A 12,475-nucleotide genomic window follows, 5' to 3' on the forward strand; every position below is an offset into this window, starting at 1 on the left:
AAGATTTTCAAAAGTGGTTTTGCCATAAGAATAGAAGGGAGTGAATCTTGTGAAAGACAGTCCAATTATACTGATGTTGTTAATCACAAATATCTGTCACCATATTAAGCAAATTGGAAGTAAAGTTATGGAAACTGGAAGACAATGTTATTCTGGTTGTACAACTTTCTTGCTAGCATCAAAATGAAAACAAACATAACAAGAATTTATATTATGTTATAGCTTATAGTGATAACGCAGGTTTTAAATAAATGACTTTTCATTTCTTTCCATAACATGACTGTCTCATTAATTAAGTCTGATCTAATAATAAGATCACAAATAGCTGATGATTCCAAAGAAGAAACCTCTAAGCTGCGGAGAAGAAAATTGCCTTTCACACGCAAAATGAACCAAGGTATAGTACTTTAGTTGATTATTCTCCATATCATTTTCATTTTTTGTATTAGAAAACTATCTCCTGGTTGGTTTTCTTCACTTTGGATCTTAAGAAACGTTTTCCCAAAATAGGCAAACAAGCAATATTGGCATGCCTTCCAAGTCTTACCTATATTTTTAATGTCATGCACTCGAGATGCTTACATAAAGAAATCACAGTTCATTTTATATTTATGAGATCACTGATACCTTGCAAAAATTAGTTTATTAGATGCATAAGCATGTACAGCTCAGGGAGTGCTGAGAAGCAGAAGTGGCCTCTGTTGCTGAGTAAACAAGATGTGAGTGAGGGGGAGTCTGATACCTCTTCTTTATCCTGTTTCCTTTTATAAAATATTAAAAAGGAAAATTTTTAGGTTTTCATGGAAGAGTAAAGCACCAAGAATTGTTTTGAGGAAATTAAAATTGGTCAAAAGTAAAAGGGGTGTTAATTTTCCAGATTTCTGCTCAAAATTGGGCATGGGAATCCCTGCTAGGTGCTATTCCATAAAGGGTGCTCATCTCAAAGCGCCCTTTATAGAATAGTGTTGAGCGCTGATTTTTCCCAGCGCCTATTTTTCAGCATCATTTGCTGAATCCAACCCGTAGAGCCTGGGTAGTCCATGGTGATTTTCAGTGCCACTATCTGAATAATGTCACTGAAAGTTGATGAGTGGCCCTAGGTGCTGCTATCCAATTATGTTTGTGCAGCGCTGCGTACGCCTTGTAGCGCTATAGAAATGCTAAATAGTAGTAGTAGTAGTAGTAGTCCAGATAAGTTTTGCTACTAAAACATATACTAATTAAAATTTAATTAATGGCGGATGGAGGTTTTTTGCCTATGATGAGAATGTATGCTCCTTGACATGGAAGGCTAATTGCCACATCAAGTAGAAGCTTCCCTTTTGAGGCTTTTTCCTCCATGTTTTCCATTTTTTACATATTCTTATCTCTATGCTGGATAAGAGCATGATGTATGCAGTCAGATAATTAAAAGCTGAAACAGAGTCATGATTTTCTGAAGGGGAATATATAACTGGATGGTATAAGGAATATCTTCTCTAGCTCACATTATACGTCCTAGGTGCTGCTACCCAGATAAGTGCTTTTGACTATTGGGCTGTATGTGAACTTGTGACTTTGTCATTTTATCTTTCATAATTTAGACTTATTTACACACTGAGATCAGTATGGGTTTCATGTTAAATAGATTGGTAGATCCCCTCCCAAAAGGGCTTCCAATCTAAGTTGTAGATTCAGGCAATGCAAGCTGAAATGACTTGCACAAGAAATAGGAGAAGCAAGATTCTGAACCCTCACTTCTCTGGTTCTCAGTCTGCTACTCTAACCACTACATTTCTCCGCAGGGTCACCCATCCTTCACTCCTTTATATTAACCAATATATTAAGGTACATAGACAACATACAGTCAAATGTGCAGGTGGACTTCTAGTCTGCCACTACCTATGCAGTTCAGGGCAGATTACAAGCAAAAAGAAACTGGAACATAATAGCCAGGAATTATAATATCCAAACATCAGGAAAAACATATACAATTAACCAGAACTAAAAGACACACAAGTTTTTAACAATTTTTAAATGTTAGATAATGTCTGTATAATCTCCATAATGGGGGCAAAGAATTCCAGAGTGTGGCTAGTTGGTAGTGTCCTGAGGAAGTAAAATATTTGAGTGACTTAATCTTGATGGTATCTGGAAATCATAGCAAGAACTGGTTCCGTGCCTTGTATTGAAGAATTTACACCCTGAAGGAGAACCGCTAAATTAGCCATATAATAAGGAGCATCTCCAAACTTTATTTTAAAAACCATTGTAATCACCTTAAATTGGACACAGGCTATTATAGGTAACCAATGCAGCTTTAGAGAGTAACTCTTAACTGGTTTATATTTAGATAAATCAAATATTAATCTGACAGCTATATTTTGCATGATTTGCAATCAATTAATTAAAACTACTACTAAATATACTGCAAATGTAGGTGTGAATATTTAAGTTTTTATAATATGTATTGAATGAAGTAGCCATCTTATTCTACAGAAACCCAGCATGTAATATGCATTCATATCTATTTAAATATATGTGGAAAGAAAAATAAATGCAAAGTTATAATTTGTTTCTGAAGATTAAAATTTATGATGGTTAATTCATAGTTGTCCACAAAATTCTGGATGGGCAGACTGGATAGGCCACATGGTCTTTATCTGCCTACATTTTTCTTTGTTTCTTCTTAGTCATTATTCTTAAAGCTGTCATGAAAGCAATTTGATGAATTGAACACAGCATTGAAAGTGGGTTATTCTGTTATTTTGGCAGGTGTCTAATGCAATAAATAACTAAAAAATATATAAATGGTTAGTATTAAAAGCAATCTGCGAGCATTTAAATCAAGATTCAATATACGGCTATTTAATAATATTATAGAAGATGCTGGAGCCTGTCTTTGAGTATTTCAGCTGGATGAGTTTCAAGATTTCTCTGAAGTGCACCTGATGTCTCTGTGGTTGCATTGTTCTGCAGCTGTGATCTCACTCAAGCAGAAGAGTACATTCTACCAAAAAAGAAAAACAAATTAACTCTGCTATGTGCAACTCAAATTCCTTTTAAGTTTGTGCAAGGTAAAGTAATGGGTGTATGGTACTAAAAACAATGATCAAAAATGAAATACATTTGCAGATCACTAAATTCCACACCAGACATGGCAATTAGTGCTTCATTTCATATTCCAGTTCTTCAATGAGGAGCAATGCCAGACTGCTTCAAAAAAAAGAGATAATTTCTCACATCAATCAAGCCGTGTTCACCGCAACCATAGTCTATGTAATAGACAAAGAGATACACAGTGCAGGAAGACATGAGAAGTTTTTAATCCACTACCACTGACTGGTTAAGCAGAATGGTACTTTAATTTTTGAGTTTGTAGACAGAGATGATAGCAAGTTTTTAAGGTAGTTTCATCAACAAAACTTCAATCTGCCTATTACAGGAATAAATTTTGACAGACGTTACTTTCAAGGTTGATTGGCAAAGTTCTACCTGCACAGCACAAAAGCAATCTTGCCATCTCCGCCTGCCATTGAATTTCAAATTATTTTGCTCAGATGTCATGTCAATGTCATAGTTTGTACTGCTCTGAGTATCCTGTTATTAATTCTCCTTCTTGGACTGCAGGGATTGGTGAAGTTTTTATTAAATTCCTTCTCGTCTAATCGTTATTCTTTTTCTCTCATATTTTTCTTTTTTATGGTGAACCTTTTCAGTTAAAATCCTGTGATCCTAAATATATATATATATATATATATATATATATATATATATATATATATATATATTCAATGTAACAGAACACACATTAACCAGACCAGGTTGTATTAATGATAATCCACGTAACTTCTCTGAATTATTATATCTACAATCTATCTTTATAACAGCGATAAGACTGATTTTAACCTCTCTGAACTTACCCAGCTATCTATCCTGCTCATTTTCGAAAGAGAAGGGCAGCCAAAAAGCGACACAAAAAGCACATGGGCGTCCCCGTGAAAGAAGGTCGGCCAAATCCAATAATCAAAACCGGACCATAAGGACGTCCTCAACGTGAGGACGCCCATCTATGGTCGCCCCCACAGGGGGTGTGTTAGGGGCGGTGTTATGTGATGTGCGCCCCCAGCGTATAACGGCTTGCGAAATGGTTTCGCATGGGTCGGAACATGGGCGTTTTTAATTAGACCTGAAATAAAAGCGACCAAAGTAAGGGGGAAGTCGTCTTTAGACCCATTAGCGATTTTGTGGAGTTGGAGAGTGGCAAGATTGTTGTTGGGAGAGAAAGCTGAATTGTTGTTTGCAGAGAAAGCTGAGAGTTTGTTGAGTACCTGTTACTTTTGTCTGTGTGCTGTGGTCGGAACATTTTCACCCTCACCTGCATCATTTGTGTTTTACCTTTTCACCTTTCCCTACCTACCCCTTCTAGGCCCCAATGGAGATGTGGGTGGGGATGGGGCTGTGGCTATGGCTGGGGATGGGGTGGAGAGGGCGGGCGGTGTTGGGCCCTCATCATCATCATCCCCCTCAAGGGGAGGCATGTCTTTCCATGGATCCTCCTCCTCCTCCTCCTCGGCCTCCTCCTGCTGCTGCTGCCGCCCTGTGTATGTAACAGGATTGTCTTTGAGATCAGCACATCCAGCATGGCTTGCATAGTGCAGGAGCTAGCTGGCCTGAGGCAGGAGATGGGGAAAGGTGTGGTGAGCCCTGGGCTATACCCATGGGGTATGAAATGCATGAGATGACATGACAGGGAACCCTGGATGCTGGTCTGACACAGAGTACACAGGCAGACCACACTCATTGATCAGCAGCATGTTTGCATTATGATTTGTGACTATGGTTGGCTGACCATTTAGGGTTTTTTTTTTTTTGGGGGGGGGGGAAGCACATAACTTTAATATGAGGCAATGACATCCACTAAGAGTAGGACCTCAGGCAGGAATACCATGAAACAGTACAGAAGTGAGGCATGTCATCTCATTCATCTCAGAGAAGGTTAGTTGAAAGTTGCAGCCACACTCATGGGAGGGTAGCTGCAACCTCAGGCCTTGATCTGGGACAGAGGTGTTATGACTTACTAGTTGCCTATTAGCCACATGGAAACTGATATTGTACACAACATTTGCATTATTAAATTAATACATTTACAAATGAGTACAGGTGCCCTGTTTATAATACTTACGTCGAGCCCTGAGGCACCGTCTCACTTCCCTGATCACGTCAGGGTTCTGCCTCTTGATGTGGTGGAACCTCCGCCGGAGGGACTCGAGGTCCCTCCGAATGCCAAATCTTCTGCAAGGTATACGTTTGTACAACAGGAGTCAGGGGATCAAATAGGAGAGACTCACAACAGTAATTGGGGGGGGGGGAGAGGACAGACATTACATTGGTACAGATGATGTCATTGAGGTGGACATGAGGACAGAGAGTACCGTTTGTGTGCAGTATTGTAGGGATGTGGGAATGTTTTTGTTTTCTAGTACATAGATTCTATTAATGAATGTGTATGTGCACATATCACTGATTACCCTTGAATGTAGACTACAGTTTGTGCTTACATTGCTGAGGGTGCTCTTATATGTGTAGCTACAGGAGGGGACCCTGATAGCCCAGGAGAGGGAGTGAGCAAACACTTACCTCTCCAACCTGTCCCTTATCTCACCCCAGGCTTGGATGGAGAGAGTCCGGGGAGGCAGGTGGTGGTGGTGTCGAAAAAGAATTCTCCTGTGCTTTACGCTCGGTAAAATTTGGTTCTCTCCGGACTGCCATGTTTCTCAGTGAATAACCGTTGGAAAGCATGTATCGCCTTATATGGACGCCCATGCGTGATGGGTGTCCTTACATGCACAGCTCCATATATGGACGATCATCCCATATATGGACAGGTCAGTACGTGCTTGTCTTGGCATCTATAATGGCTCCACACATGGATGGCCATGACGCATGGACGTTCATGGACTGTCGTCACACGTGCGGGGCCTACGTGCGGAGTTTTCCTTATATGGATCATTATCAAGTGTGCAAACTTCATATATACACAATAAAATATGTATGTTCCGCAAGTACAGTGCATGTAGTTGCGGACATCCAGGTACGGGGAAAATATAAGGAACATTGAGAAGTATAAAGTACAGTAACAAGGACGCATTTCTCACATAACTGCCGTATTTTTTGTATACTTTGGGCGTTCCTGATTTGGGCATTTTCAACTGCGATAATGGAATGTCTAAGGGCTTCCTTTTTCTTATACTTTGGGCGTCCCTGATTTGGGCATTTTCAACTACGATAATGGAATGTCTAAGAGCGCCCATATTATGGGTGAGGGCACCCAAATTCAGATTTGGACGACCTTTCGATTATGCCCCTCCACATCTCCCATATCTCTACAGGCAACTTTCACATCCAATACAAGTATTCCTAATCCTATCCCTCAAACCCCATCTTTAGTTACACAATGGTCCTCTTTTAATTTGCCCTCAAAGGAGGTCATTTAAAGAATTCTGACAGGAGTGATTACTACACGTGCCTTAGATCCCATTCCCTCAAATTGTATTAAACATGCCCTCAGTTCATCAGTTCATTTCCCACTCACTAACTGATGATATTGCCCTGCCACATTAGAAACTACGATAATCTGTCCAGTACTTATGAGCACTAAAATAGGCCCTATCTCTCCCGGCACATTATTGTCTAATTTCCAATCTTCCCATCTTGGCAAAAATTATTGAGAAAGTAGTATTTTTACAATTGCAATCGCATCTTGATTCAGTTTTGGCCTTGCATCCTTGGCAATCTGGTTTTAGAGATGGCTGCAGCACAGAGATCATTATGACTGCAATGTTGAGTGAGGTCCATAGCAAGCTAGATATTGGTTATATCGCTTTGGCAGTCTCACTTGATCTTTCCATTGCATTTGATGTGGCTCATCAAAATCTTATTAAGAGCTTCTTTCAGTTGATATTGCTGACACAGTTTACAGTTGGTTCACTTCCTTTCTACATGGGTGTCCCTTTAGGGTCGCCATCAGTAATCACCAATCTGAAACTTACCATCTCTTTTGCGGTGCACAGAAGAACTACATACTTTCTCCAATCCTCTTCAATATTTTTCTTAGTCCTCTTATATTACTAATCCAGTCAATGGGTTTAAGTGTACACGTCTATGCCAACAACATTCTGATTATCCACTATGCTCTCAATAACAAACCTGATTTGACTCAACAACTTTACTTGGATAAAGTAGCCTCTTTATTGTCTGATAAAGACCAAAGACTAAGCTGCGGTAAAAGGGGCCCTGTGCTAGGAGTGGTGGCAATTTTTGCCGCTCACCAGGGCCCCTTTTACCACAGCAGATAAAAAGGTCAAAAAAAGAATTGACAGTGTGATAAGCACTTGCCACCACCCATTAAGGTGGCAGTAAGGATTCCCGCAGTAACCCGGCAGTAGCCCCCTGCAAAATATTTTTTAAATATTTCTACTAGAGCTGGAAATGGCGTACGCTGAGGTGGAACTACCACTGGCACACGTGTTGAGCCAGCGGTAGTTCCGGGTTGGCAAAAAGCAAGCCTGTTGCTGCACGGCAACCCTTTAGTAAAAGGGCCCTTTGTGCTCAACCTACAAAAAACTATGGCCTGTTGGATTACAAGAAGAGCTTCCCCTCCACTTTTCATATCATTTCTCTTTGAACTTCTTACGCCCACTGTGGTCAGTTTTAGATATCTTGGAGTTATTCTAGACTCCATATTAACCTTTTATGCTCAAATTTCTTCAGTACTTAAATATGGCATTGTGGCTTTCTGGAAGCTAAGAGCAGTCCAGAGTTATCTTGACCATTCAGCTCTGTTGACATTGTTTCATGCTTTTCTCCTATCCCGTTTAGACTACTGCAATATAGTGTATGCAGGTATCACTAAGTCAGAACTGAAGTGAATGCAAACTCTCCAGAACATGAAAGCTAGGGTGCTATGTCATGCTAAATAGAATGATCACATCACTCCACTCCTCATGAGGTTACATGGTTGCCAGTCGAGTACCAAATACAATTTAAGGTCCTGATGTTGACGCATAAAGCATTTATTACTGGAATTCCTGATTATTTAGCTTCTATGACAATCCCTTGTGACCCACCCAGCCTCCTAAGATCTGTGAATGACAACTAATTGATTCTCCCTAGCTCTTTGAGGGTCCACCATGAATCTACTAGAAGTACCTGGACTATTTTAAGGCAGCTTAAGTGCCTATGGTGCTCATTTTCAAAGCACATAGACATCTCAAAATGACCAAAATAGTCCATCTTCCAAAAATATCTAATTGTGATTTTTGAATTGCAAAATTGGGATGTTTTTCACTGCAGTTAATCCAAATAGTAAGGGGGCATGTTTTGGGTGGGACTAGGGTGTGCCCAAAAGTTGGACATCTTCAAGTGATAATGGAACAGGAAGAAAAGTAAAAGAAAAAAAAAGATCATTTTTATCTAGACCTGTTTCAATCATGTCTAAGTTACAAAAAGATTCTCTGACTGACCAGCTGACCACTGGAAAGATTAAGGCTTGACCCCTCCTTAATCCCATAGTGGATGCTGTCTCCCTCTAATCCCCATAATAAGTGTAACTAAAAGGGAATACCAGGCTGTATGACAGCTGCAGATATTATGGACATACCCAACAGAGCAGCAAACAGGTCCCAAGAGTAGCCTGGTGTCAGTGGAATGGACTGTGAACAAAGGGATCCAAGTCCAAATCGCACTCTACCTAGTTCATTTGTAATGGAAATCATGAGCCCTCCAAAACCACCAAATTACTTACTGTACCTAAATATAGGGTGGAAGGCAATTGTAATGGTGTATGTACAATTAGGTACAATAGGTATTATTCTGTTTCTAGAGGACTCACAATACAAAATAAAGGAGTTATGGTGGGAATTGTACCTGGGTGCCATTTTTAAAGTCAACTGCACTGACCACTGGGCTGCCTATCTGAACTGCATGGACATCTGTGTGGCCATTTCTGTCAAAATGATGACAGGCAGATGTACTTTTGCCTGGTTTTTGGCATTCATAAGTTGGACATTTCAATGGATCATACTGGTCTTTATCTGTCGTCATCTACTGTGTTACTATGGGTGTGATCATACCTGATAATTGTAAGGTGACCAAACAGAATAATTCTTGTGTGCACAGGCAGATGAATGGCCAGCAGGAGAAAGAAGGTGATAGTACCTCTGTATAAATCTCTGGTGAGGCCCCATTTAGAGTACTATGTACAATTCTGGAGACCGCATCTTCAAAAAGATATAAACAGGATGGAGTCAGTCCAGAGGGCAGCTACTAAAATGGTCAGTAGTCTTCATCATGAAGCATATGGGGACACTTGAAGATCATTTTTTGCTGTTCATTATTAGCCTTCTTGTACTCTGAGGTCTTCTCAAGGAAATAGCTTAGTAGTACCATCACATAAGAAACTTTGATTAGACTTTTCTTGCCATTCAGAATTTAGCTGGGTGGCACTAATGCTATGGAATTCACTTCCTTTGGAATTATGTAAAGAAAGGTCTTATAAGAAATTTAAGGCTGGGTTGAAGACCTGGCTTTTTAAACAGGTTTGAGATGCATAGTGTTGGTTTAATCGGTTAGTTTTATTTAAGGTGTATATTAAACTGGACTATGATTTGAGGCTGCCTGGAATAACTATTGGTTGATTGTATAAAATAGCAGTATAGTCTTATGATAATGTATAACAAGGATAATCCATACTCTTTTGTATCTCAATATTAATCAATGTTTATTGCTGTTCTATGCATTTCCTCCTTCTGTTTTTATGTTGTTAATTATTTTGTTTTTGTCAATCCATTTTTAATTTTAAAATCTGTAAACCACTCTAATATAATGCACAAAGGGTGGCATAACAAATGTACTGAAATAAATAAATAACATATATGAGACAGACTTAAAGATTTCAAACTGTCTAGTTTGGAAAAAAGGTGGACGTGGGGAGACATTATAGAGACATTTAAATTCCTCCATGGAATAAATACATAGGAGGCAAGTCCCTTTCAACTGAAAGGAAGAAGTGGAATGAGGAGACATAAGATGAAGATGTGAGGGGATAGGTAGATTCAACAGTACTCTAAGGTAATGCTTTTTTGTGGAAAGGGTGGTGAATTTGTGATGAAGATGAAGACTGCATCTCAAACCCTAGCACCATCTGTCTCTCGACCCACTAAGCGCATTAATCCTCAGCCCTGGTTAACCCCTTGCATCCGTTACCTTCGCTCCTGCACCCGATCTGCTGAACGACTCTGGAGGAAATCTCGCACCCTGTCAGACTTCACCCATTACAAATTCGTGCTATCCTCCTTCCAGTCCTCCCTATTCCTTGCCAAACAGGAATATTATTCTCAATTAACTAATTCTCTTGGCTTCAACCCTCGTCGCCTCTTCGCCACCCTCAACTCCCTACTTAAAGTGCCCTCCGCTCTCACCCCCCCTCACTCTCTCCTCAAACACTAGCTGACTACTTCCGCGATAAGGTGCAGAAGATAAACCTTGAATTCACTTCCAAGCCTTCTCCTCCCTATGACTTCTTAACCCACTCCCCCAACCAACCTAGCCTGGCCTCCTCCTCCTTCTTCCCTGAGATCACCGAAGAGGAAACTGCTCGCCTTCTCTCTTCCTCTAAGTGCACCACCTGTTCCTCTGATCCCATTCCCACCAATCTGCTTAACAACATCTCTCCTACAGTCAACCCCTCAATCTGTCACATCCTCAACCTCTCTCTCTCCACTGCTACTGTCCCTGACACCTTCAAGCACGCTGTAGTCACACCACTTCTCAAAAAACCATCACTAGACCCCACCTGTCCCTCCAACTACCGTCCCATCTCTCTTCTACCCTTCCTCTCCAAATTACTTGAATGCGCTGTCCACAGCCGCTGCCTTGATTTCCTCTCCTCTCAGGCCGTCCTCGATCCGCTCCAATCCGGCTTTCGCCCACTGCACTCGACAGAAACAGCACTCTCTAAAGTCTGTAATGACTTGTTCCTTGCCAAATCCAAAGGTCACTATTCCATCCTCATCCTCCTCGACCTATCTGCCGCCTTTGACACCGTCAATCATAATTTACTTCTTGACACACTGTCCTCGTTCGGGTTCCAGGGCTCCGTCCTCTCCTGGTTCTCTTTGTATCTTTCCCATCGCACCTTCAGAGTATATTCTAATGGCTCTTCTTCCACCCCCATCCCGCTCTCTGTTGCGGTTCCTCAAGGTTCTGTCCTTGGACCGCTTCTTTTCTCGATCTACACCTCTTCCCTGGGCTCGCTGATCTCATCACATGGTTTCCAGTACCATCTCTATGCTGATGACACCCAGCTTTATCTCTCCACTCCCGACATCAAGGTCGAAACCCAGGCAAAAGTTTCGGCCTGCCTTTCAGACATCGCTGCCTGGATGTCCAACCGGCATCTGAAACTGAACATGGCAAAGACTGAGCTCCTTGTCTTTCCACCCAAACCCTCTTCTCCTCTTCCCCCACTTTCCGTCTCTGTTGACAACGCCCTCATCCTCCCCGTCACTTCAGCTCGCAATCTCGGAGTCATCTTCGACTCCTCTCTCTCCTTCTCTGCCCATATCCAGCAGACAGCTAAGACCTGTCGCTTCTTCCTCTATAATATTAGCAAAATTCGCCCATTCCTCTCTGAACAGACCACCCGAACCCTCGTCCACTCGCTCGTCACCTCTCGTCTTGACTATTGCAACCTTCTTCTCACTGGCCTCCTGCATAACCATCTATCCCCCCTTCAATCTGTCCAAAATTCTGCCGCACGTCTTATCTACTGCGTGAACCGATACTCTCATATCACCCCTCTCCTCAAGTCACTTCACTGGCTCCCGATCCGCTACCGTATACAGTTCAAGCTTCTCCTTTTAACCTTCAAATGCACTCAATCTGCAGCCCCCCATTACCTCTCTACCCTCCTCTCCCTATATGTTCCCACCCGTAACCTCCGCTCTCAGGACAAATCACTCCTATCTGTACCCTTCTCCACCACCGCTAACTCCAAACTTCACCCCTTCTGCCTCGCATCACCATATGCCTGGAACAGCCTTCCTGAGCCCATACGTCATGCGCCCTCCCTGCCCATCTTCAAGTCCTTACTCAAAGCCCATCTCTTCTCCCTTGCTTTTGGCGCATACCCGCCTTCCCCACTCATGATACCTACACTGACTACATAGTTTGTAACCTTTAGATTGTAAGCTCTTTTGAGCAGGGACGGTCCTTCCCCATGTTTAAACTTGTACAGCGCTGCGTAACCCTGGCAGCGCTATAGAAATACTAAGTAGTAGTAGTAGTAGTGTATCTAAATTCAAGAGAGCTTGGGACAAGTATGTAGGATCTCCAAGGGAAAGGAAGAGGTAGTGGATAGTATGGATGGACAGACAGGATAGGCAATATAGTCTTTATCTGCCATCATATTCTCAGTTTTTATGGTATCATTGTG

At 41.5% G+C, this 12,475-nt stretch overlaps 1 protein-coding gene across 1 annotated transcript in view; it reads left to right on the plus strand.

Moving 5' to 3' along the window:
• Window positions 1-12,475, plus strand: part of KCNH7 (potassium voltage-gated channel subfamily H member 7) — a 490,323-nt gene that overhangs the window by 399,380 nt on the left and 78,468 nt on the right. The window contains 1 exon segment of the mRNA XM_030210041.1: window positions 298-397. Within this exon segment, the coding sequence (XP_030065901.1) occupies window positions 298-397 (100 nt within the window).

This window comes from Microcaecilia unicolor, chromosome 7 (genome assembly GCF_901765095.1).
Source record: "Microcaecilia unicolor chromosome 7, aMicUni1.1, whole genome shotgun sequence".
NCBI lineage: Eukaryota > Metazoa > Chordata > Amphibia > Gymnophiona > Siphonopidae > Microcaecilia > Microcaecilia unicolor.